Here is a 27,837-nt window from a genome sequence, read left to right as displayed (position 1 = left end):
GGGGTGGGGAGTGCAGTAAATGGCCACAGGTTCATCATTAAGATACAAAAAAAACCTCTTGCTTTTACCTTCCCTAAAGTTGGGCTCTATTCTTTATTTCTTGTTTTCACCATTCTCTTTTTCTCACCGTATTTCTTTTCCTCTCGGTGCGGTGGTCGTGAACAGCGAGAATTGTGATCCCTTTTGCCTTTTCTTTGGAAGGTGGGTGTTTTTTGCCCTCTTCTTGAGTTTCGATTTTGGGCGGTTGGGTCGTGGAGATTTTGATGGATTGTGGGTGGAAATAATGGGTTTGTGATGTTTGTTTTCTTATATGGGGCCGTATTGAGGAATCGGGTGGGAAGAAAACGTGTTGGTTTTCGGCTTTGGGCAGATGGGTGTGGTGGGTTTTGATGAATTATAGGCGGGAACGATGAGATTCTGATGGTTTTTGGATTGTTGGGCGGAAGGAAATCCGGGTTTCTTTCACCCGTTTTCTTGGTTTCTATTCAATCTTTATTGGGGTTTGAAGGGAATTGCATGAATCATGAGGTTTCTGAGCATTATGGGCAATTCATTTGGATGCTCCGCGTCGGGGGAACGTCTGGTTTCCGCCGCGAGAGATGGAGACTTTCAGGAAGCGAAGGCTCTATTGGAATGCAATCCCCGACTCGCCAGATACTCGACGTTCGGAGTTCGTAATTCTCCTCTGCATTATTCGGCTGCACAAGGACACCATGAGGTATGTTGACGGACTGTCAATTTGTTGGAATCATCTCCAGTTTGTTTTCCTACTCCAACGGTTTGTTTTGTGCTCTTTTCTTTTTTTCCAGATTGTTTCGCTTTTGCTGGAATCAGGGGTGGACATTAATCTTAGGAATTATCGCGGGCAGGTGCGATTTTTCTGCTGCTATTTTGCATGATGTTGGTTGATTCAGTGTTGTTGTTTTTGGATAGAGAGAATAAGAATACGGCTTTCCTGATCTTATATATTGAAATAACCATTGAACAGATCAAGATCAGCATTGTCTCATAATTTTAATCAGTAAAAGGGATCATGTATATATTGGAGGCGAGATAAATTGCTTATTGCTTCTTTTTCTGTTTTTGATGTTTGCTAATTGGTGACGAGTAGAAGAAGCTGTGACAGTATATTGATGTAAAGGATGAATTTATGAAGACCTTTTTCCTTGTTTAGGCATGTCAATATTGAGAAATAAAATAGTGGAATGTTTGAAAAATGCTAAAAAAATTACCGTCATACACAGAGTGTTGATCCATGATCTGCTTGGCATTTTTGAACAGACGGCACTAATGCAGGCTTGTCACTATGGTCACTGGGAAGTCGTTCTGACTCTCATCCTATTCAAGGCCAACGTATGTTTACTACTTTTTTCCTGAATTTGTTTTTTGGGAGTCACAACCTGTCTTAGAACAAGAGTAAGAACCCTTGTTCATGCCTTTGAGGTTCTGATTGCAGATCCATAAATCAGATTATCTCAATGGTGGCACTGCCCTTCATTTTGCTGCATTGAATGGGCACTCACGTTGCATCCGGCTCCTCCTTGCGGACTGTATTCCTAGTGTGGCTGGAATTTGGAATGTTTTAAAGAGAGGAACTGTGAAAGAAGCATCTACTATGGGATTCGATGAGGGGTATGTCTATCATATTCCGTTAAATCATTAGTTCAATGTCTTTGCTTCATAGTATGCGTGGAGGTATAAAGTTGACGCCCTACATTGTTTTCCTATTTCTCATTGTCTACCAGTGAACTCTCTAGAATTATTAACAAGCCAGCAGATGGTGGTATAACCGCCCTCCATATGGCAGCATTAAATGGACATGTTGAGTGCGTGCAATTTCTTTTGGATCTGGGAGCCTGTGTTTCTAAGGTGACTGTGGAAGATGGGACAACAATTGACCTGATCGGTAATTATTTTATTTTCCAAGTGCATGCTTCATTTTTTTGAAGCTTCTAATTGATCCACTTCCTTCCCATTTTACAGTTCTTTTGTGCTTTCCAGTAAAAATTGGGTCTTTTGAGTGGTTAAGCTTTCCAGATCCCCATGTCTATTGAACAAGTGATTTGGGGTTCAACCTTTAAGTTCTTGTTCTTAGTTATCTTCGTTTTTCTTGTTGTGGATAAAGGATACTTTCAGAATATTGTGATATTTTTGGGATTTTATTGGTTTTATGTTTGACAGGAAATTACCATATTCTTTGATTGTTCCAATCTTGCTTTTCTATAATTCATTTTGTTGGATGCTTGTAACCCTGCCATGATCGTGATCTTACACTCCTTTAGAGAATTAGAGGTTTAAATCGCTTTCCTAGTATTTTTGGCACCTTGTTGCAAGTATCACACATTTGTTGTGCATTATGTACATAGGCTGGTGACACCTAAGTTTGTATTTTTTTCCCTTCAGTTCATCATATTGCTGAATATGTTCAGTGACTAGTCTGTATAAAGTTTTCTCATTATGAGTGTAACATTTCTTGATTAGGCTAGAAGGGTTTAGTTTTCTGCCAGCTTCCATGTTTTGATGGATCCTATTTCCTTGAAAAGGAGGAAGGAAGAGATCATCATTTAATCATGTCCAGAGTTTCGTTGTGGGCTTGATGCTCATTCTTAAGCACTATGTCTTGAAGTATCATTCTCTACTTGATCAATTACTCAAAGTTAACTTGCCTATTTGCAGAGTACTCACAATTTCCACTCTTTAGTTTAGAGGTCCTACTGAGCAATCTTTAATCATAGTACTAGACTTCCATGAGGTTGAGGGATTGATGCAGAGGTGATGGTCGGCTGCAACGTATCTGCTGGCTGGATGAGGAACTGTGACTCTCACGTTCAACAATGGGCAGAAATAAGAGAAACAGTCACCCAAAATGATGGTGACTGTGTTAAACCTCCTTTTATTGAAATAGAGAACTTCAATGAACGAATAACAGTGTTGAACGATAAATGAAAATAGCAAACAATGCAAAGGAATGAGACAATAGGTAAAGAAAGTAAAAAAAAATGCTAGAACAAAAAGGCTGCTGCCAAGGAATCAATCTTCTCTGCCTGCGCACAAAACCCTAGAGGGGTTTTAAAGACTTTTGGCTGGATCTGGGTAGCGGGTCCGGCCCCGGACCCGATGTCGATGCTGCTCTGGCCTGCTGTTGGATCTGGAGCGGTCCGACCCATACTCTCTATGCTTGCCGGGCATTGGTACACAGTGGTATCTCCCCTCCACGTTTTGGAACCAGTATGGGAATTGGATCCACTGTTTGGATCCGATTCCCAAAGTGCAAATCCAGTCCCCTACGTGAGTCACGCGTTTTAAACCCAGGCCCATCCTGCTCTGCATTATTCTCCCCTGGTTGGGAAAAAGTCGACTCTGACGACTTGTTCTTACAGTAAACACTTAGATCAGGCACAATAAATGTAGGAGAAGAATGCCAATTTTTGGGTAGCTCAAGGAGGTAAGATCGGTCTAGTAGGTTCGCGAGCCGGGGCAACCCAGTCTCCTTTGTGGGAAGGAGAACTATCCTATGACCCTGAAAGACAAATGTGTACGTATTCCTACGGCCATCATGGATGGTCTTACAGTCAAACTGCCAGGGATGTCCCAATAGGATGTGACACGCACTCATGGGCGCCATGTCACACCACACTTCATCGTGGCAATGCTCCTCCATAGAGAACCGAACTAGACAACGCAGGGTGATGGGCACCTCGTTGCCTTTCTTGAACCATACCATTTTATAAGGTTTGGACAATTTTTCTGTTTTTAGGTTCAAGGTGGACACAACACTCTCGGACACCATATTCTCGCACGCTCCAGTAATCAATGCTAACATCACACGCACGCCCCTCAAAGTTACACCGGGTTCTAAAAATATTATTTCGCAACCATTTTGTGGGGGCCGACTCTCAGGATGTGGTCAACACATGACGGATGGTTAACAAATTTTCGATGCTTCCATCGAACTCTATGACTTTCACCTCGTCATTCCCCTCAACAAGCGACTCACCCTCGCTCTCACTATCGGACGCAGACTCAACAATGCCCTCTGCTAGGTGAGTGTTCTTATTCATGGTGGGACACTTGGACGCAATATGACCTAACTCTTGACACCTAAAACAACGAACAATGGACTCATTGGGCTCACCCTTGGATCTAGTGTGGTACGCAGGTCCAGACTGATCGGGTTTGCTAGGGTCGACTCCTTGGGTGGACTTTGAGTCTTCTTTCCTAGGGGTGCTCGCTCCCCTGGTTGGGAAACTCGACTTGGGTTGACTGGACTGATCACTACGGGATGTCCTATGTTCCTGCCTCCTTTTCAGTTTCTCCTCTACATTCATAGCATAACTACTTGCCTGATCCAGTGACTCGACTGTGATACAACTGAAGTCGTCAGAAATAGCAGGATGGAGACCAAAAATATACCTCATGACCTGTTGGCGGGCGGTTTCCTCGTTCTGCACTCATAGGGAAAGGCGATGAAACTCCGCGGTGTAATCCGCCACAGTATTGGTGCCTTGACGCAGGGTCAGGTATTCCTTGTAGGTTCTCTCGACGTGATCTGACGGCACGAACTTAGACTGCATCAACCGCTGCATCTCCTCCCAAGTCTGTACACGCTCTAATCCCTGTCGCTCCCTCGACCGCTGAATCTCAACCCACCATGTCTGTGCTAGGCCTCTCAATCGAGTAGAGGCTAGGGAGACACGACGATGCTCGGCGACATCGTGGTAGTCGAAGAAGAATTGGACGACATATGACCAATCAAAGAACTGCTCTGCATCGAACCGACCTGCGAACTCTGGAAGCTCTAACTTCACCCCATACGTGAAGGGGCGCTCTGGTGCTCTCTGCAGTCGGGCCCCCACCATTCCTGTAGGGTGCTCGTTCAAGAAGGTGTCATCATCCCACACTGCTCCATCGTCGTGGTCCTGTTCGCCTGGCTGCTGGGGTTGACGAATTCCGACGACCTGTTGTCGGCGCTCTGGTCACACCGGTTCCTGCTGAGTCTGCCTCGGTCTGGCTGGCCCGTGGGCGGGAGCCATCTGTGGCCGGCGTTGTGGCACTGGTATGACAGGAGGTCCCAAGTAAGAGGGATGGGTCTCGGGTTCTAGGTGGGTAGGAATGACATAATATGGGTTTGGGTTAGGATACTGGAGTTAGGTCGGATACGGTACTGGATTCTGGATCAGAGTTGGGTTGAGGGGTTGGTTCGGGTTTGGGTCTAGGGTCTGGTTGGTATATTGTTGGGTTGATTCGCCCGATGGGATGTGGATTGGGTCTGTTCTTAAACTATTCGTCGGACCCAGATATGGATAGGTTGGATCGAGGGTCGAGTTGTGTGGATAAGAGGCTTGGTTTGAACTCGATCCACGATCCATATGATTATGGGTCTGGTTTTGACCCGGCTCAAATCCAAACTGAAGCTCCGTCCGGGGCCGATATGGGTTTGGGTCGGTATTGGATCCATTTTGGGGTTCAAAAGTAATGGGTTGGGTTTGATTCGGGACGAACTGCGAACCAAACCCAATTGGGTTGGTTGGGTAAGGGGGTTCGGATCCCGGACCCGCTCCCAGGGACCCAAAGGGTGGTCCCCGAGATCCAGGCCTGGGTCCCGCTGAAAAATGTTCCAGCCCGGACCCTCTCGGATTCGGACCCATCCGCAGGGATCCGCCAGGTTCCACCCGCTGGTTGGTCGCCGCAAGGCCTCTGCGGGAGGGACCAGGAGGGAGAACAAGCTCCTTCCCGGGTCGAGTCGCTGCGCTGGGGCTTGCAGCGGGGTCCCGCGTGCTGCTGGGTTCTTGCGGACCAAACCCGACCTGCGGCAGACCCACATGAAACTGAAGCCTGGTCGGGAGTGCACTAGGACCCAAATCTGCGGCAGGACCCGGCGTGACGCTGGGTTCCTGCAGGCCCATCCCTGCCTGCGGCATAGCCCCCGTGACTCGAGGCCAGGGCACTACTGCACCCGCGACGTGGGGTTGCCCTGCCCTATTTTCTTGCTTCAGATGGAGGGTACTAACTGCGTGTGACACCGCTGCTGTCGAACCCGGGAATGGAGGGGGGAATGCTGGTTGTGGGGCAGCGACACAGTCGGGCTGAAAGGGCGTCGGCTGGACCGCTTCCGCATCTGCTACGACTTCCAACGCAGCCCCCAGTCTTTGCCGTGAGGTTGCGGAGGGCTCCACCGGTGACTCAAGGGCAGCGACTCGCCCTTCGACCCCATCAAGTCGCCGTGATATGCTTCCCACGTCGCGGCTGATACGCAACACATTTTCCTGCATCTTCGTCATCATCTCCATCATCCACAGCATCGGATCTGCGTTGCCGACATCCTCTTGCTTGATCACCGTCGCCGGATCGCCCCTCACCTCCGAAGCCATCTTGCGAACGAGGGGATAGGCACTGGCTCTGATACCACTTTGATGCAGAGGTGATGGTCGGCTGCAACGTATCTGCTGGCTGGATGAGGAACTGTGACTCTCACGTTCAGCAATGGGCAGAAATAAGAGAAACAGTCACCCAAAATGATGGTGAGCGTGTTAAACCTCCTTTTATTGAAATAGAGAACTTCAATGAACGAATAAGAGTGTTGAACGATAAATGAAAATAGCAAACAATGCAAAGGAATGAGACAATAGGTAAAGAAAGTAAAAAAAATGCTGGAACGAAAAGGCTGCTGCCAAGGAATCAATCTTCTCTGCCTGCGCACAAAACCCTAGAGGGGTTTTAAAGACTTTTAGCTGGATCTGGGTAGTGGGTCCGGCCCCGGACCCGATGCCGATGCTGCTCTGGCCTGCTGTTGGATCTGGAGCGGTCCGGCCCATACTCTCTATGCTTGCCGGGCATTGGTACACAGTGGTACCTCCCCTCCACGTTTTGGAACCAGTATGGGAATTGGATCCACTGTTTGGATCCGATTCCCAAAGTGCAAATCCAGTCCCCTACGTGAGTCACGCGGTATAAACCCAGGCCCATCCTGCTCTGCATCAGGGATGCATTAGAATGTGTAGAAAGTCATACGTTTGTCTTTGCATGGGTGTCTGCTTTAGTACTAGTGGGGAGAATTCAGACACATCTCATTCCTTTGACAGATTTTCTCGTTTTTGTTTCTCCTCTGCTGATTATGTTTGGGACCTCATCCATTTGTGCATAGAGCTGATAGAATTACTTGCCATGCTTCTTATCTAAGATGAGGATGCTGTCCTAGATATCAATTTCAGTATCTTTGATAGAGAACTTGCAGATAACCTGGGAAATGAAACTGGTCCCGTGGTGTCCTCCTCATGTTGTCCCAAGTTAAAGCTTATATATATCCCTTTAAGCTTTAAGAAACTCTGCATCTGCCCTCAGCACAGCCTCTCAATTGGATAGAAATTGTCCATAAACTTCTTCAGTGATAAATTCCTCTCAAGTTCTGTACTTCCAGTTTTCATTCTCTCATTGTTGTGTCAATCAACTTCTTGATGTGACCATTCTCGTATGCAAGCGGACCAGCTAATCCTCAATTGATCAGATTTTCTGAAACATGATAACAAAAACTCATCAGGACATTTGTTTTTCATCCGTTGCATAACAAATGGTCTGTGCATCTTCTTGAGGCACTACTGGTGCCTTGCTTGATCAAATCTGATGATCTGTTAGAGTTGTTGAATCACATCAGCATATTCAGGCACAAGAAGCATATGATTGTACCCTCACATGCCACACTTGTAGGGATGTCAACGGATCGGATTTGGATGGAAAAAGATAATACTGAATCGGATCTGACCTAATCGGATTTGGATTTGGAGTTGGATGGAAAAAGTTAAATTTGCATCTGGATCGGACTAGATTTTTTTTGTTTCCATGAGGAATAGGGAAACCACCCCAGGGATCAGAGACCTAGTCACGCTGGCTAAGCCTGCCGTACTTACGGCCGCTTTCCCAGTGGATCAGACTAGCTTAAAACCCGATATTTACACTTAACTGGGTTCGGGTTTTAGTCAGATTTGGGTTGGGTTACAATGAAAAACTCAATACCGAATCCGAATCTGTTTTCTAATCGGATCCGGATTTTTCTACCGAATCCGACTAATTGGATTCAGATTCAGGTCAGATGTCGGGTTACATCCAACCTGTTGACATCCCTACACGCTTGCCACATTCTGTGGTTCTCCTACCACATGATGACGAAGATAAAGCTAACATGATGGTCTTCTTGTGATGCTCAACCTAGACAAAAGAACAACAAAAAATAAGATATGTGACAGTGATCGATGATCTTGAAGTCTAGTTAAGTTAGGGAGGTTGGTTTAACTGAGTTGCATCTCAAACCTCTACTGGAAAGGAAGCATGAGATAATAATATCAATAATGTTATTAACATGATGACCATGACAGTATATGGCTTGTATAGCAAGAGAAAAAACTCAATCAGTATCATAATTTACACATTTCTAATCTTCTAACCAACTTTGTACAAATTAAATTCCAAAATCCAAACCATTCTCAGGAATACCCTTTTAATCCTTAAGAAACTCACTTAGTTTTCTGCATTTCAGAGATTCAGCAAATAAATTTTTTTCCAATGTTAAACAATGGCAGACTTTTCCTGTGTCCCAACTTCCTGTTTAGTGCATGTGATATATGTGTATGTTGACATGCAAGTTGGAGATCACTTCAAATGAGCAGTGTTTCACTTTTAAGTTTTTTTTGCTTGAATTTTTTCAGACCATATATATTTTTTTGTGCTTATACAATTTATATATGTTTCTTATACATTTTCAACTTTTTTTTTTCTTGTGGCAGGTGCTGGAAGCACACCACTTCATTATGCTGCATGCGGAGGAAATGCAGAGTGTTGTCAAGTAGTTACATTTAGTTGGATCTAGCATATTCTGTTGGAAATTCGTTTTATACATTACACCAATATCTTTATACTTCCTCCATGTGATTTTTATTACAGGTGTTGATTTCTAGAGGTGCAAGCCTGACTGCTGAAAATGCAAATGGGTATGTCTTTAACATTGGCATATTAGAAAGTGTTTAGATTGCTAATACTAAAATAAGAATCTGTCACATGGATACGGCTGCAGATACAGAGATGTGGCCATTTTTATGAAATTTCCAATATGACGTGTATAACGGGATATGGAACGACAGTTGAAATGGAATATCCATGTGACAGATGAGAATTGTATTATCCCAGTGATTTGAGTTGCATAATCTACAAATTTACCTTTAGGACATGAGAGATTCAGACTTTGGTTAGTTCTTAAAGTCTTAATTCTTATCATCCTTTTTTTTGTATGTATGTTTCATGTTCGAAAGTTGGACCCCGTTGCTTGTTGCACGTTTGTGGCATAGACATTGGCTTGAAGGTGTTCTTAGTAAGCAGCCAGAAAACCGGCCATATTTTATTCCTTCACCTTATTTATCACTTCCCCTTATGAGCATCGTAAAGATTTCAAGGTATCTCCCTTTTCTTGTTTTTTCTTGCATATTAATTGTTATTCTTTGAACCTCACCGAGGACATGGCATTGGATAAAAATGAATGGAGGAGAAGGATTCATGTGGAAGACCCATAATGATTTTCTTTGTTGGTTCATATGGCCGACCCCAATTGTTTTGGGATGAAGGCGTAGTTGTTGTTGTTGTTGTTGTTGTATTAATTGTTATTCTTCTGTAGATTTAGCCTATGTTTACGTTAGAAATATTGTATCTCATTTGCAATATACAATGAAGCTCCTTTATTTTTGTTTACCTATCTTGTAATTTCTTTTGCAGCTTTGTCATGTAATAGTTGAATTATTGAAGAAATCATAAAAGTATTATTGGAAGATACAACCAAGGTTTTAAAACCCGTGACTCGGGACTCGACTCGTTCTTTATTGACTCGTGACTCGACGGGTCAACTCGGTGACTCGGACCAGGTTTTGTTAACTTTTGATTTTAAAAGAAAAACAATATATAAATTATCATTTAAACATATAAAGGTTTGTAGAATGACTTAATTACTAGTTTAATTGATTAATAAGTAAAATAACATTAAGTAAAACTATATCTAACTTATAATTACTCATCTAATTGCAAGAAATCGAACAACCAAGAAAAACAATAATTCAATATTTCAATAGAAACAAGCCCTAAAGTAAAGTTAAGTTAAAAACTTATAAGAGTAAGAGTAAAAACTAAAGTAAAGATAATGATACTTGAGCAATCTGCAATGCATCTCAACAATCAACTTTCGCATCTCAACAATAACCATACTAGACCCATGGCCATATACCAAATTACAAAGTTCATAAGTATAAAGTTAATGATCATAACACAATAACAAAATCAAATTTCAAATATCCAAAATTCATCCACTTTTACAAAATATGATATCTCAATTCTCAAGTCAAGAGTCAATGGCTCAAATATCAAATAGAGGCGAAGTGCTATTATTTGGAACTTCATTTGAATCAATTCTTGAGTTGGAAGTAGAAATTAATGGCTGAATTGGAGTACTAGTGGTTGCATTTTCCCTTGCATCTTCATCTTCAACTCCATCACCACCTTCATCATCAATAAAATTAGCTTATTCAATGTTTTCAACTTCCATCTCCAAGTCCCTTAAGAAATCCTTCATTCAATAAAATATGACACATTTGAGTTAGCATGAGAAAGACAAAAAACTAAATTAAAAGAAATTTAATCAAGTTAAAATATCAAACTTTTATGATTTTACCTCATCTCTATCTAAAACTCCTTCTTGCATGACCCATTCATCCATTGGTATTTGCAAATATATATTGTCCAAAGAAATTGGGTCAAGACGTGTTCTCTTTAATTGCTTTTCTCTCAGACGCAAATTATAATGGACAAACATTAAGTCATTAAGTTTTTTTTAAGCTAATCTATTTCTTCTCTTAGTGTGAATTTGATCAAAGGTACTCCAATTTCGTTCACATCCAGATGAAGAACATGTTTGACTAAGTATACGAATAATAATTTTTTGGAGATTGGGGGCATATATTCCATGCATTTTCCACCACATTGCTGCATAAAGCCAAAACACACAAAAATGTAAAGTTGATTAAAGAAATATTCTTTTGCACAACATAACAATAATGTTAAAGATAGATCACTTGGCTTGTGCTCATCTCTAGTCATAACAGCTATAAAAGTACCAAAATCTGCACTTGCGTCTTCAAATAACTCAAGTTGCTTGCATGCTCTTACTCTAGCTGAAATATTTGACTCCAACTTCTCAATACATTTAATTAAACCACGCCTTACTTCAGAATGCTTTGTGAATTACATGAAATAGTGCAAATAGTCAAATACATTAAAATGATAATTGATAAAAGAAAGTTCATATTCAAAATTTAAAATAATTAATAAAAAGATATAAACAAATACATATCTTAGAAAATTGTGGACTATAGTGGTATTTGGGATTGAAATAGTATGTTGCAGCATGAAGAGGGTGATGAAGTTGATTTTTCCAACGATTGTCAATTATTTTCCAATAAGGTTTATACTTTTTCTCCTCATTGTCATGAATTTCTTTTATAGCCTCTTTGGCTCTATCCATAGCTTCATAAAGATAACCCATTGTAGGATTTTCTTCTCCATCGACCATTCTCAAAACTTTGACTAGAGGTTCTATAGTTTTAAGAGTTGATTCTACGACTCTCCAAAAATTACTATTCAATATAATATCCTCCATCTCTTTCTCCTTAGCAAATGATGAATATTTTGAATTGTTTCATTCATCTGATGCCATCATTTTTCTAAGACCACTTTGATGTTCTAGCAAAAATTGAAGCATGATAAAATTAGTGGCAAATCTTGTAGTAACCGGCCTTAAAATTTCTTTTTTATTGGAAAATTGAGTCCTCATTAGGTTCAAATCAAAAGTATGATTGTAAATGAACTTCGTGATCATTTTTCCTTTTTCCACACATCCAGCTATGCTTTTTATCTTAGACAAATCTTCAAGCATGAGATCTATGCAATGAGCTGCACAAGGAGTCCAAAATATGGTTTTCCTCCTATCCTCCAACATCTTTCCAGATGCTTGATAGTTGGCTACATTATCTGTGATTATCTGCCATTTTTCAATTTCAAAACATTATTAACATACTAGATAAATTATAAATATCAATGTTCAATAGAAAATTACAAAAGAACAAAATGATATACCTGAACAACATTCTCTGCACCTACTGTTTCCACCACTTCATCAAATAATTTTAATAAATTTTATCGATTCTTCACGATACTTGTTGCATCAACTGATTTCAAGAAGTAAATACCAGAGTTGCCAGTTGAGGAAGCGGGAGCGGGAAGTGAGGCACTTTAAAAAATATAGGAAGCGGGGAAGCATGACACCACTTAGAAGAAAATTACGAACCGTCCCGGAAGCGACCTAGGAAGCGAACCGGAAGCAAGGGGAAGCGAAAAAATGAAAAAATGGAGAAGCATGGGGAAGCGCGCTTCCCATAAATGGGAAGCGTGGTTCCCATAAAAGGGAAACACACTTCCCATAAAAGGGAAGCACGCTTCCCAAAAAAGGAGGACGCTTCCTCACGCATTTCCGAAGTGCGACGTTTCACGCTTCCCTATTACCCTAGGCGCTTCCGGTAACTCTGGTAAATACCCCTTGGATAATGAACAAAAAAATTTATCAATGTCCTTTGTGTTGCATCTTTCCAACCATCAGTCATAATAGAACAACCCATTTCAGCCCAAGACTCCTTGTATTCTTTGAAATAATCATTAATTTTTTAAATTTCTTCTTGTAATAATCTTTCAGAAATCTCAGATGAAGAAGGCGGCTTCAATCCCATTCCTACTGAGGAACAAACTTCAATCATCTTCGTAAAATAAGGAGAATTGGCTGCGTTGAAAGGAATGGCTGAATGATAAAAAAATCTCGCAATAGCTGAACATAACCTATCTCTAGCTTTTTTATCCAAAGTTGCTTTTATTCCAAGTTGTTTCATTGATGAAGACCCTGCCTTCACTTGAACAAAAGCATCAAGATTATGCTTTTGGGCATCATTAATCAATTTTTTTCCTTTTATATATCTTTTCTCAGTAGACTCATCACTTTCATCTGACAAGTCCATATCATTATCATTTACTTCAACAAAGGAACCAATCTCATTTACAATATTTCTCTTATATAATTTGTGTTCCTTAAATGACTCCAAATTCTTACGAATTTTTTTTCTTACAGATTCTTCGACTTTGTCGCATGGTTCCACCTCTCCTTTAATACCAGCAAGATGATACTTAAGTCTATTAATGCCACCACTCATTTGTTTTGTACACCAAGTACATTATACCCTCTTCTTTTTCTTATCAAGTGGTAAACCAAAATCCCACACAGGGTCCTTTCCTTTAGTGAATGTTGTTGGAGTCCTTGAAGATCCTTCTTCTGACATTTCTTTGATGATTTGATAAATCTAAAACTGTTAAATTTGAAAAGTTAAAAACATAGATACGGTTAGTAGATTATGCACAAAGTTATGATTCCACAGAGGGTCCTTGTCTTGCCATGCTTCCCTTGACACGTTGCAGAAATCATGTACTTTTAAGATAGACAAGAACTGCTAGAAGAACAAAGGGTTACATGTGACATTTAGATGCATCATATCTATTTTTTTCTTAGACAATCAAAACATAAAAAACAAGGTAATTAACAACTTCAAGGAAACATATCTGTGCTTTCATTTTTTTGATAATAATTTTGAGCAATCGAAAGACCCAAATGGGTTGCTTGGATGGCCTCGGGCTCGGTGGTTTCCCCATTTCCATAAGGAAGAAGACTTTTGGAGATCGATTGAAAAAGTCGATAAACATGATAGATATAACATTAGCAAGGCATATCTGCAGATCTTATAAAAACCATATCAGTGACATGTACCCTGAAATTGATTGCGGATCACATGAATCCTCCAATCGATTGAGGTTCAGTCCACCTGAACCTTGCAAATAGATTTACAAGTGGGTCAAAAGAATCAAAACTGCAGCTGATCCCAAAAATCGATGCACACATAAAACTATACATGGTACATAATGCACATAAACTGAACACTGTATATGCTCATCAGCATAAGCAAGTTATCATTTTTTTTACTATTAAGTTATTAACACATGCATGCTAAAAACCAATCAATGCATGAACAACAACAATAAAAAACCATTAGTGCTTGCTTCGTTCCCAAAAAAAATTAACGATACAGGCAGAACCCAAAATCAAAACCAAAACCAAAACCAAAACCAAATCAGAATCCTAAAAACATGTATCCGTCAAGGTATTCCTTAGATTGTGTGCGTATGATACACACCAAAAGAAATCAGATTTGCGTGTGTGCACAGTACCACCACTAACCTGATTTGAGTTACATCATACATACCTTTACAAATCTCGCCAGAAAGTCTCACCAGAAAATCTTGTCGGAAAATCGCGCGGCGACGCACTGTTTTTGCTGGAGAAGATGCGTCGTATTTGCAACGACGCCTTACTGTTCACCGTCGATATGCTTGCTTCGTTCCCAAAAAAACTTAACGATACAGGCAAAACCCAAAATCAAAACCAAATCAGAATCGCAAAAACCTGTACCCGTTAAGGTATTCCTTAGATTGTGTGCGTATGACACACACCAAAAGAAATCAGACTTGCGTGTGTGCACAATACACACCACTAAGTTCTGATTTGAGTGTGCATACATCATACATACCTTCACAAATCTCGCCGGAAAATCGCGCCAGGAAATCGAGTGTCGACGCATTGTTTTTGCTGGAGAAGATGCGTTGGATTTGCAACGACGCCTTACTGTTCACCGTCGATGTGTCTTCATTGGAGTTACTGTTCACGCCAAAGTTATTGTGCCTTCGTCGGAGTTATTGTTTGCACCGAAAATACAAAACGCAAAAAAACAGGTTGTGCCTTCGTCAGAGTTACTGTTCACGCTGGAAACTCCTTGTCGGCATCGTTGTTCATGCCGGAGTTATCGTCGGATGGCTGGAGCTGCAGCCGCACCACACCTTCTCGGCTTCTCCTCTCTTTAGTAGAGGCTTGAAGCCTTGAACACTGAAGAGTCGAAGACCCTAAAGACCCTTTAAGGGTTTTCGTTAAAAGGTAAAGCAATAACAATTTGAAAATTGCCATTATCACGAACCAACGGGTCTTCAGTGACTCATGACTCGGTCCGAGTCGCCAAAGTCCAAGCGATCCTTCCAACGAGTTTTGTCAAGGAAAATGTGCCATAACTCGCTCGAGTATATCATGACTCGTGACTCAGCCGAGTCAGCCCGAGTCTTGGTAACCCGAGTTTGCCTTGCCGGGTTGACTCGTTGGAGGGCCGAGCTGAGTTGAGTCAACCGAGTCACTGAGTTGACTTGGCGAGTTTTAAAACCATGGATACAACTACTGGCTCCTTTAGCCTTCGCATATTTTGTTGCTTCTTGCATCTCCAAGCAATTAAGAAATCTTCTAAAAAGACACAAAAGCTAGTAGTTGAGATTCTATCATTAGGGTTACCTCCCCAATATGCATCAGTATAAGCAAGTAAATCCAAAGAAGAAGATGAGGATAAAAATAGCCCTTTAGTTATGGTGTTTTTGATGTATTGAACAACCCGGAGCATGACACTCATGTGCAAAATTGTAGGAGCATGCTGAAATTGGCTAGCAGAGTGAACAACATGAGCGATGTCTGGTTTGGTGATAGTCAGATATGTGAGAGATTTAATGAGTTGTCTGTAGGGTGTGGGATATTCTAGAAGAACCTCATCCTCCAATCTTAATTTTGCGTTAATTACTTCTAGAGTCTCCACTTTTTATCATCTGAAATTCCAGATTTAGTATATATATCTACAGTAAGCTTCATCTGTGACAGTATATATCCTCGAGGAGAATATGCAACTTCAATGCCGAGAAAATATCTAAGGAAACCTAAATGAGACATGTCAAAACTATCTTTTAATATATTTTTAACATTAATAATACTAATTTGATCATTTTCTGTGATAATCATGTCATCAACATAAAGTAATAAGATAACAATATTATTACTTGCACTTTTGACAAACAGAGCAGTATCAGTGTAACATGAACGAAATCCTAATTTATTCATGATATTACTGAATCGATCATACCAAGCCTTGGGAGCTTGTTTAAGACCATATAAGGCTTTTAAAAATTTAAGAGTTTGACCTTGTCTAATATTAACTCCGGGCGGTGGATCCATGTATACTTCTTCATTTAGATTTTCATTTAGGAATGCATTTTTTACATCGAGTTGATATAGGCCATTTTTTGGTTGATGCGATAACTATTAAGGTTCTAACACTTATCATTCTAGCTAAAGGGGCAAATGTTTCTTCATAGTCAATTCCATATTCTTGCGAATATCCCTTAGCTACTAATCTGGCTTTATATCTTTCCAAGGATCCATCACTTTTGGTTTTAACCTTAAAGACCCAACAACATCCAATAGGTTTTTTTATGTGGAGGGAGCTTGACTATTTTTCAAGTATTAGCCTTTTTTAGAGCATCTAATTCTATTTTCATTGCTTCAATCCAATGAGGTAGAGTTTTGACTTGATTTTAATGAGTGAGTTTATAATGAGTGTAAGGCTATTAGGCATGCCCGATAATTTGGTGCAAGAGACTCATATGACACAAACCTATTGGGTGGAATGGATTCTCTAGAAGATCGCCTAACGGGAGTTTCTTCCAAGAATTCGGTAAGTTGAGAAAATTTCTCCAAGGCACTAATAGGCCTTTTCTTGTTCTCTTCGAGTATAAACATGAATATTTTCATTATTAGTATAACTATTATGTGGTGATATTTCAATATTGGATACATCACAAGTATCATCTATACTTTCAAGATGATTCATAGAATCATCACATATATCACCTATAAGATCATATAAGAATATGTAGTCAATTTCATTTGGTTTATCTAGTTTTTCAAATTCATTTTCATCTTTCAAAAAAGTCACGTCTTTTGAAACATATAGTTTGTTATTCTTGAAATCAAAACACCTATAGCCTTTTTTATTTTCCCCATAACCTAGAAAAACACATTCAATTGCTTTTGGAGACAACTTATCTCTCTTATGTAAGAGAACAAAGCATTTACAACCAAAGATGTGAAGGCGCTTGAAGTCGGGGGAAAATTTAAAAAGTTTTTTATAAGGAGAAACATTATTTAATTTAGAAGAAGGTATTCGATTGATTAAGTATGTTGAAGTTAAGACGACTTCGGCCCAAATTTTTTTTTGGAATATTTTTAGAAATAAGCAATGTTCTAGCGGTTTCTATAATATGTCTATGTTTTCTTTCCGCTAGTCCATTTTGTTGTGGAGTTCTAAGGCATGATCTTTGATAGCAAATTTTATTTTGTTTTACACAATTTTGAAATTTGTTGGACAAGTATTTTCCACCGGAATCGGATATAAGAATTGATATATTACTTTGAAATTGATTTTGTATCTTCATATGAAAGTTTTTAAAGAAGGAAAATACTTTCGATTTATGATTAAGGAAATAAATCCAAACATAACAAGTAAAGTCATCAATAAAAGTGACATAGTATGAGTAGCCACCTTTAGACATGACCGGAGATGGACCCCAAACTTCCGAGTGCACCAATTCAAAAGGTCATGTGGAAAGAAATGTTCTAGTTGGAAATGAAATAGACTTCATTTTTCCAATATTGCAATCTTTGCAATTAATGTTTTTTTCTTTACAAAATTTATTTTCAAATGAAAAAAGCTACATTTTTGAATAACTTGGATATCCAAGTCTTTTATGCCAAGTTTCAATGCTTTTATCTTGGACATAAGTACAAAAAGAGTTTGTAGGAAGGTTTGTATGATCCATATAGTAGAGGTCCCCCTTCCTATGGCCTTGTCCAATCCGCTTCTCGGACTGGAGATCCTGCACAAAGCAACTATTAGATGAGAAAGATATTTCACATCCATGGTCGGCAATTTGGGAAACCGAAAAAAGATTCAAATTTAACTTTAGAACTATTACTTTTGGAACAAAAGGTTTTAAGAATTTTTAGAGTTAAGTGTTCCAATACTTGTGATTTTTAAAAAAGTTCCATCGGCTGTAGAAACACATGAACTTTTTGAATTGGTGCATACATCGGTTAATGCATTTTCATGTGGGGTCATATGAAAGGATGCTCCGGAGTCTAAAATCCAAGAATACGTACCGGGTGATGATGTAGACGCAATGACCACATCGATGTGGATGAAGTAGCTTTGAGAATTTGTTGTAGAGCCATATATATTTGACAAAGTGTTTCTTTGAGGTCACCACTCTTGCCTTCATCTTCTTTGGTGGTAGATTCTTCAAGGGACGCCACCTTAGGCTTGAATGTTCCATTTAGCTTTGGGCAAGCGAGTTTAATGTGACCCGACTCATAGCAATGATGACATATAATCATCTTTTTTCCTCCACTATTGTTTTCATGTTTTCCAAAATAGGGTGGTTTATAGGTTTTGACATTGTTGTCGGGTTTGGATACGGCAAGCACTTCATCAATGTTCTTGCTCATGCCAAGCCTAGTTTCCTCTTGTGTGATTTCGGCAATGACGTCTTCTATTAGTGAAAAAATGGATCTAGGGAGGAGTGATGACCTCACTTGCTGAAATTCAGGATATAGCCCAAAAAAAATTGGAACAATCGATTTTGTTCCATTTGTTTTTGTTTTTGTTCATCCTCTATAGCTACCCATTTTGGCTCTAAAAGAGCCAACTCATCCCATAATGGGTTTAATGCACTATAGTAATCTTGTATACTTGAATCACCTTGTTTGGTGGTTCTAATTTTTTCTTGCAAAAAATATGCTCTTGCAAAGTCTTTTTGGGTATACATACCCTTCATAGAAAACCAAGCCTCATTAGCTTGACGAAATTTAGCTATATTAGCACATACTTTGAGTTCGACATTGTTCATAAACCAAGTAAGGATTTTGGCGTGATTACTTTCCCAATCTTCTACTTTCCTTTGGTGGTCTTCAATAGCTTTGAGGCGAGCATCTCCCTCAGGAGCCTTTTCTTGATCTCCTTCAATCTTGGTGAGCCCCAATTGAGGTTCCGGAATAGAACCCATTACATAACCCCAAAGTTTCTTACCTTTGAGATTGTTCTCCATTGTCGATGCCCATATCATATAGTTCTTTCCATTGAGCTTGAAGGATAGGTCAATTTTGGTTTTCATGATGCCACCAAGGTGTATGAAGAAGAGATACAAAGAATGTGAAGATGAATTTCACGCTTCTTCCTTTAAGAACCGAATGGCTCTGATACTATGTAATGAAGTATGCGAAAAAACCATGTAATGAAGTATGCGAAAAAATAAAGAATGCTAAAGGCATTCACAATGACCAACAATGGACCAATACACATGAGAGATAATACCCAAGTCCACTATGGGGACAACATAAACAAGCTTTGAGAAAGGCACAAACTAAAAATAAATACTCTTTATTGAAAGAGAGAGCTCTAGAGCTTGTAGAATACAGGGGTTCACCCCTATTTATACACCCACAATGGGTCTCAAAAGAAGAGCCAAAAGAGGGCTCCCATAGAGTCGTTGGGGGCCTCAACGACTCTATGTGGGGCCCCTTTTTGGGTTGGGTTTTGAGACAAAAAAATAAATAAAAAAGAACGAAAATAAAAATAAGAGAAAAAAAGGAAATAGTTGTTTACTAAAACAACTATTGTGAAAAGTCGATAATACCCCTATTGGGTATTATATATATATATAGTTACATATATTTTAACACTTTTATGATTTGTTTTTTCTCTATTGTTTTTCTTTTTTTTTTCCTTTGAACACGCATGAGGGGTGACCACTATCTTAGTTTATGGGCCTCCATGTAGGACAAGGATTTTTCTGTCTCAAGTTCCACTTCCTCTTGGGTTCTCTCCTTTTAAGCTGCCTGCACATGATTTTTTTTTTAAGTTTTTGCCTCTGTATACTTGCTGCTGTTCTCTGTAAAATTAGGAGCAGTTCTCAACTCTCAAAAGCAATGATTTGAGCCTTTGATGGATCATCAAAAGAACATTGATGCATCTCAATTCTTAGGTGAGAGTTTTTCTTGGTTAAGAGCATTGATTTTGGCAGCAAGATCACTATTTTCTTTCATCAAATTGTTGAGCTTAACCTAGCTCAAGTTTTCGGACTTAGGTTTTTGACCAAGGGATGAACTGTTGAACCTTTAGGCTTAATATGTGCTGCTATTTCCATTAAACCCCCACCATTGATGGTGCTAAAATGGATGTCAACCAAATGTGTAGGTGGAATCATCACTGCAATTTGGTATTGTAGGTTGAGAAGTGTGTTCATGATCCTACTGTTTGGCTGACCGTTGGCAGCTGTCCATCTCAATTCCAGTCTCCTTGCTTCAAGAGTAAAGTGAATTCTATTTGGAGTTTAGTTGTACAAATTTCAATATTCAAGTGTGAATAATATGAATTTATAGTGACCAGTGCAACCATGGTGACCTTTTGTTAAAGATAAAAAACATGGCTATATGAAAATACTGCTGCTTATTGTATCTGACATAATGCTGATGACTTTTGAAGGTTATGGGCAAACTATTGTTGTTTAAACCTCTATGATTGACGAATCATTACAAATGTGGAAAATCAAGGATGCCATTAATTTCTTTGGAAAAATTTCTCCTGTTGATTTATAGTACATAAACTAATATTGCTTCTTCCATCATGGTTGAGTTAGTCATGTCAAAGGTTGACAACTGTAGCGTTTTTCATCTTCCAATTGTATCAGTCAATTTGCCAAACACTTTAGATTTCTATCTGCTTGCTAATTAATATTTTTTGTTGTTTACGATTACAATGTTCTCTTTCTTGCAGGGAATGTGGATGGAGGAACCACCTTGATGCATTACCAACATGTGTCGACCCTTGCTCTGTTTGTTTAGAAAGGAAATGTTCAGTAATAGCAGAAGGTATAACTTGGCCCTTCATAATTGTTATGAATTTTGATGAGTGAATTTTGAAGATTGAGACATTACTATGGTTGCTCAAATCTATTCTAAGATGACAATCATCTAGCCTTCACCTGCTTACTCTTTTTGGTCCATCTGATTGTCCAGACCAGAGGGGACCTGTGGCTACTGACTAGTTCACTTAAATTTAGAGTGAGTACGATGCTAACAGTTCACTCAAATAGCAGGATTGGTTTTGAATAAGATGGTTGAGCGGCAAACAGTCTGAGGTGAAATTGCTGAAGTGGATATTGGGGGAGAAAAGTTGGGCCCAGCTTTTTTTTTTTTTTTCAGGAGGTTAAATTGTTAACAGGGTCATTCAAGGATTGCATAGTTTTCCTCCTTAATGTGTTAATAAAGATTGGTTGCCTTTTCTTCTGTAGAATAACATAGTATTAGCTGTTCTACTATAAATGATGCAGTATTTCTATGGTTTGTATGATATTTTGCTGCTTGGATCATCAAACTTGCAACTCTTCCTGAGTTTTATGATTGCAGGCTGCAGGCATGAGTTATGCACACAATGTGCGCTGTACCTTTGTTGTACAAACAGCACATCAACAACTTCATCTGGTCCCCCAGGCTCAATACCATGCCCTTTCTGTCGGAATGGAATAGTGTCATTCATCAAGCTACCGGGTACCAACCCAATTAAGGAAGTTGGTAGACCAAGCCTGTCACTTTCTTTCTGTGCAACATTCTCAGGTGAACCAGATGAACCTGGCTCACTGCAGTCAAAGCCATACAGAGCAGACTTCAATTGCACTAGAATTTCACCATTTGCATCCTCATCCTTCCGTTCGCTCAGTTGTCAGAGGTTTGGATCAATGAAACTTAATGCCAGCTTTTGCATGGGCGGTTCCGAAACGTGTCCATCCTTGGTTCCTTGCAGTGACAGAAGAGCACAGAACCAAATAGGTTTGCGTACACGGTTGCAGCGGTCTGCTTCCCACATTGAGAATAGAAGATCTGGGAATTGGTTCTCCTTGAACCAGTATGTTGGCACAGGTAGTGGCTGAATTTTGTTCACATGCATCCTTGCTATGTGTGTGTGCTGTTGCTAAGAATTTGATTCTTCCCCCATGTCTTCGACTGTAAATATCAGCATTTTCAGTCACTCCAGATGCCACGCGATGTAACTGTGTATGAAAAGTATCTTCTAGCCCATTTCCTATTGGGTCATTTACCTTTTATGCTTGAATTTAAGTAATTTGGTTTTACATCAAATGGAAATTCTGTTCAGGGAAGTCAAAGCAGATTCTAAATTTGAACAGTTGTGTTCATGCCATGTTTAGTGGAATAAAACTATTACAAATTAGAAGCCCATATATGCTTGGACAATTTACAGAAGAATAGGATAATAGAAGAAATTGGGCATGCAAACGTATTTTTGTTTATGCATGTTGTACACACACAAGCAGAGAGAGAGAGAGAGAGATTTGTCTTACATGAGATTTGTCTTACATGGCATCGGACAATGCCTTTTTAGCATAATAATAGTAGTCAGCAACCATGATATTCATGCTTCTTAAAGGTGCATTTAGAAAAGGGGCAGCCATGATATTCATGCTTCTTAAAGGTGCCTTTAGATAAGGGATTGATTGAAGAAATTAGGCGGTAAATAGAAATATTATTGAATTAGAGTTTCTAAAAAATAGAAAAAACACTAACATAATTAGTGCAGCTAAGGTTCTTAGGATTCTCATTCAACATACAAGGTTAGGTGGTAATAAATACTATTCTCAAGACCGTTGGTGTTGCCTGTGCTTTTAGAAAAAACTGAAGAATTTCTTTTTGCAATTCTTTTTTCCTTTTTCCACACAAACTTTAAAACTCTGAACATGATGACAATTCTCACTTTCCATGTCTAAGTGCAATATACTGAAGACAACCAAAAAAGAGAACAAAGTTTAAAAAAAAATGGGAAGACACAAAAAAGGGCGAAAAAGAAGAAGAGACAAGGATAAGATGCCTACAAGGGCAAGGGCTTCATCTTCGTGGTTATAATCAACCAAGGTTTGTCACTTCAAATAGAACGACCACATTTCAAATCCCACAAAGGGTGTCCCCTGCCACAAGGCCAGGGGACATGGGATCTAGCCTGCTAATATGCAGTTGGTGATGACATGGGTGTCCCCTGCATCAAGTTGGCTGTATTCTTTGATGACATGGGATCTAGCCTGCTAATATGCAGTTGGTGATGGTTTTTTTTTTCTCTTGGCCTAACCGGAAAAAAAATTAACACCCATGTTTTCTTGCAGAAGATGGCGAGGCACACATTTTTTGTCTCTTTGCTTGTAAGAATCTTCCTGGACCGGGGAAGAGATGCGTGCTCCAAGGGGGTTGGCGTAGTGGGGTGGGGCCCTGGCCACTAGATGGGTGGTCAAGGTTTGATTCCTATGGGGATCTCCTCTGTTCAAGCCAATGCCCAGCATAGGCTCCAAGGATGGAGGTCCTAGCATCAGAGTTTTACGCCGCCGGATGGATGATCATAGGTATGGCAGGCTGAGCCAGCGTGACCAGGTCTTCATGCTAGGTGTGATTTCTTGGGGTTATAAATCCAAAAAAAGGAATGAGTCAGCTATTGGCTTTGTGCCAACCAAAAGGTAGTGAATCAGTTGAAGTCAAGGGTAAGGATGAATTGGTGCTCAGCCTCAGCCCAACCCTGCTCTATGTAGGTCATATTTGGACCCTGTATTCTGGTATTCTCACTTAAAATGTCCAAAGGATGGTCCAAGAATGAAAGGGACTTGATTGGGATGGTTCTTCATGCACAAACTAAAGGTACCATAGATAGTGTGATACATCATACACCAATCGTCCAATAGTTCATCTTTAGAGCCTCTCTTTTAGTTGTACTGGTTACAGCAAGAATACCAGGTTTTTTAGGCAAACCAAGCCATATTAGTAATCCATTTTCATCCATGGATTCTTCACCTAATCCTTTATATTAATCTGGCGAAACATAGTCGTTTGTGATCAACACAATGATCCCCAAACCCAGGCCACTGAAGTCATCAGTATAAGCAGTAACGCATTAATCTATCAGAGGAGATTACTCCACCATACATCATGAGGAATTTTTGAAGTTATCACGTTAAGTGCAGCTATAAAAATGGCACAACGTTGACATCCAATTATCCTTTTTTATCTTGCTCGTTCTTTGGCTTACAGTTGCTTACATCCTTTTAACTGCTACAGGCCAAACTTCTTCTCAGACTACATTATCATCTGAACTGCTGACAAATGCTTCTCGATTCTCTCCCAAACTATATGGGGTTGACTTTATAGTTGTCGTCCACGTTCAATCCATTCTTATGCTCAAATGTTTATAAAAGTCTCTCTCTCTCTCTCTCTCAAAAGATAATTTGATAAGTAAAAAAAAAAACAGATTCAAACTTTCATTCATAATTTACATACTGTACATATTTCAAGCTCAAGAGGGATAGACAAAAAAGAAAAAGATGGATAAGAGTGAAAATAATTTTTTAAAATCTAAACGGAGTAGAGAGTCGGCCAAAAAAATTTGTTAAAAAAAATAAGTCTTGCAAGGTCAAGAAAAAAATAAAAAAATGGTGAAAAAAGAAAAAGCTTGTGTGTGAAAAGCTCAGATGAGATAGCACCATATATACTTGTTAGATACAACATTAGAACACCGTATTTTCATCAAGATGATCCAAAACTCCCATATGCTCTTGTTGCTGAAGAAGCCAGGACAGGTCCCTCGCTAGGCTTCTTGTATGGGAAGTAAACAAGTGAAGCTATGCAAGTCCGCCCCTCAAACACACAATCTCTGGAGCCCACCATGGAAGAAACCCAATCAGGAAAGGAACGAGAAGAACTACAAAGTTAGCTTGCGTGCGATGTTACCATACTTCTATAAATGTACGCGTATATATAGTAGTGTTGAATATTGAAGGCAGATTCTTTAAATAAATTAGAAAAGCAAATAAAAAAGAAGCATATGAGAAGAAAAATAGGAATTTTAACCCATGTAACAAAAGTTGCTGACTGATTTGAGGGTAAAGGTACATCTCTGTAATATCAGGTTAATCTGCACTTCCCAAAATCTACATCTTTTATCTCCTAAAACACGCAATTTTCTTGTGATACTTTCAGGCACGGCAGAGGCACATTTCTTTCTCCTAGGGCCGGTAGGCCATTGTTTTCTTCGTTCGAGAATTAATTTTTTCTTTAGACAGAATGTTCGATATTCTGCATATTGGCAAAGAAGAATTCCAATTTCGAATTTCCACTACCATGTAATAAATGACAAAATTGGCTTTTGGGACGCCCTTATGCATATCTACTAGAACTGGCAGAGGGTTGGAAGATTCATACGGAGTCTGAGTACAGTATCAAGACCCGGGCTAAAAAGCTTCCGACTGGCTCAGTTAACTCGGTCTTGGTCTCACTTTGGTCTTGAACCAGGTAGGTTCGATGATTAGCAAGGCTCGAAGTGGAACTCACTTGGCTTGATTGAGTTAGTTGAGTCTTGGAAGGCTTTTTGGGTCACAAATTGGCTAGGTTGAGTCTTAACAGTAGGTTTGGTTTGGGATCGTCTTGGTCGACTCAGCCGCCAACTGCTGCGAGGCATGGGAGGCTCCTCTTGGTTCAACCTAGTTTTGGGGCAACCAAGTTCTTGCCATGCTTGAAAAAGTGACCTACTTATATTTAAGACTCCGTGACCTAGACCCTTGTCAAGGTGCCCAAAAACACTCACCTAGTCTACTTTGTGAGGCAAACACAGGTCTTGAGCTCATCCTCCAACTTCGAGCAGACTTTTCCCCTCTCATTGATCTAAGACTTGTCACAGATTCAGACCACTAACAAAATTGGCTCACAAGTCATAACCTGCTTGGCGAGAACAAGTTTTTGAAGAATAGACTGAAGGACACAGCTATACTTTTATGCAACAGCCTTGCGATCACTCAAGGCCAATAGCAGTCAAACTTCAGCTACGATTGCTTGCATCATTCATGAAGGCGCATTTGGTTAGGACAGAATTCTTTAGGGAGGGAGGGTTCCTACTTTCTAGGGCTAGGGTAATTCCTAGACTAGGCTTATTTTCTGGTGTGTGTACTGTGTGTTTAACGCCCACCTCATACTATTCTCAAAAAAAAAAAATCCCTTATAAAAATCTTCTTGCTCATGACGTCCCTGTTCTTGACTTGTCCTCTTTGCCCTCGTCATCATCTTCTTGCTCTCTTCGATAGATGGATATGACAATACAATCTCTCTCTCTCTGCAATAAAGTACATAAAGATTCAAATCCTGAACACCAAAATAATGAATGAATGTCTAACCTTGGGACTTTGCACCCATCAGACAAGTCTTCTCTATTCTCCATTATCTGTTATCTACTTTATTTTACTGCACCAACTTACAGGGAACGACGTAAGAAAGAAGGTACAGATTAAGATAATATATGAAACGCATGGCTCTTCTTCCTCGTCAATTAATGAGTTTAGTCCATTCTCAGCATAATTCTGCTTCCTCGTCAATTAACGAGTGAAGTGTGTTATCAACAGAGCGCATACATAACTACGCTCTTTTTCTTTCTTTTTGGTTCTGTGGGCCTTCCCATGAAGTGGGACCCAGACTGGCCCAACTATATAATCGGGCTTGACTGAGCCCAACCCAATTAAAAAGACAATAGTTTCAAGCCTGGTCCGACCGGATTAGTCATTGGGGCTATGGGTATCAATGGGCCGGGTTTGGTTCGGATCCAGGTGCAACCAGACCTGGCATCGATTTTTGGGTAAGGTATGGAGTCCAGACCCAGGTCTAATCAGACCCACCATAAGAGAAACCATGCTCGGACCCAATAAAAATAAAATAAACCAGACCCGAGACATACCCGGTAAAGTAATCTTTTTTTATCATGTTTACATTGAAAAATTGTGGGTCTTAATCGAAACTTGGGTTGGACCTGGGTCTGGTATAAAATTTCATAAACTATACCCGGCTCCATGTATTAATTGGACTTTCAGGTCCAGTCCCAGGTCTTAATCGGGTTGTCTCATTTATCACCATACCCGGATGTTATAGGATTTGGTACGGGTCAGGTCCAGGTAAACCCGACCCATTGGCACCCCTAATTGGGACTAAGTGACCCAGCCAGAACCCAGCAATATTTGGGCTGGGCTAATGCCAGGCATATCACGACTCAGCGGCCTGGCCCGATGTCCACCCTAATTAATAAAGATTAAAGTATCCATCAGATTTGGATTCAGTTTGAACTCGGCTTCAAATTCAGATGTAAAGAGTGATTATATGGAATCCTAACGTGATTGTCAACGAGATGCTCTTTGCTCCATTGAATACAACTAAATAGGTTCGAAATTGCTTCGATATCCAACCCAATCCCTTGATTCACCATGCTGCTGGTGCATGACTTGAAGCCCTATATGACAGAATCCGGATCGGGTGCAATATGATTGCACAAAAATTGTGCATTAAGCACCCGATGGCCCTTCATCTGGTATTGAGGCGCAGACCTGACAGGCCCTGTCCTCAAGATGGAGGGTGATCAGGTGCTTAATGCACAAATATTTGTGCAATCATATTGCACCTGATCATTTCACTATATGACACGATGAGAACTAAACGGCTTCGGTTTCTTTTGAAGATGCAAACTCCACACTGGATTCGAAATTCAAAGAGTGGTTCCAATTTCAGATCCTGCTCTGATGTGGTTAGGGATGCAAATGGGTTGGAACCAGAACATCTAAATACATGGGGAGTCAGATCCTGGTCGGATCCGCAACATCCAAAAATTGCAAAACGTTCCTCCATCCCAGATCTGATCTATTTGCCCCTGTTCGTAG

General features: G+C 40.0%; 1 protein-coding gene across 2 annotated transcripts; it reads left to right on the top strand.

Moving 5' to 3' along the window:
- On the top strand, positions 1-22,325 carry LOC149835017 (putative E3 ubiquitin-protein ligase XBOS32). Of its 2 annotated transcripts, none has more exons than XM_090011649.1 (10): positions 1-718; positions 810-869; positions 1,282-1,353; positions 1,457-1,632; positions 1,746-1,906; positions 8,778-8,836; positions 8,935-8,981; positions 9,300-9,440; positions 20,874-20,968; positions 21,506-22,325. In XM_090011649.1, the coding sequence occupies exons 1-10, from the start codon at positions 524-526 to the stop codon at positions 22,024-22,026; spliced, it is 1,527 nt and encodes a 508-aa protein (XP_089867775.1). In that variant the 5' UTR covers positions 1-523; the 3' UTR covers positions 22,027-22,325. The 2 variants fall into 2 exon arrangements, with proteins under 2 accessions (XP_089867775.1, XP_089867776.1); XM_090011650.1 differs by lacking the exon at positions 21,506-22,325 and adding an exon at positions 21,116-21,273.
- The last annotated feature ends 5,512 nt before the right edge of the window (positions 22,326-27,837 follow it).

This window comes from Nuphar pumila, chromosome 6, assembly GCF_984573655.1.
Source record: "Nuphar pumila chromosome 6, dmNupPumi1.hap1.1, whole genome shotgun sequence".
Classification (NCBI taxonomy): domain Eukaryota; kingdom Viridiplantae; phylum Streptophyta; class Magnoliopsida; order Nymphaeales; family Nymphaeaceae; genus Nuphar; species Nuphar pumila.
Note: the sequence above shows the minus strand (reverse complement) of the source record. Positions and strands in the feature narration are given on the sequence as shown.

Bases quoted from the DNA above. Each gene is read 5' to 3' on its own strand.
- LOC149835017 (XM_090011649.1), top strand. From the start codon at position 524: ATGAGGTTTCTGAGCATTATGGGCAATTCATTTGGATGCTCCGCGTCG. The intron at 1,354-1,456 runs GTATGTTTACTA...TTCTGATTGCAG, and splicing joins TCATCCTATTCAAGGCCAAC to ATCCATAAATCAGATTATCT. The intron at 1,633-1,745 runs GTATGTCTATCA...ATTGTCTACCAG, and splicing joins ACTATGGGATTCGATGAGGG to TGAACTCTCTAGAATTATTA.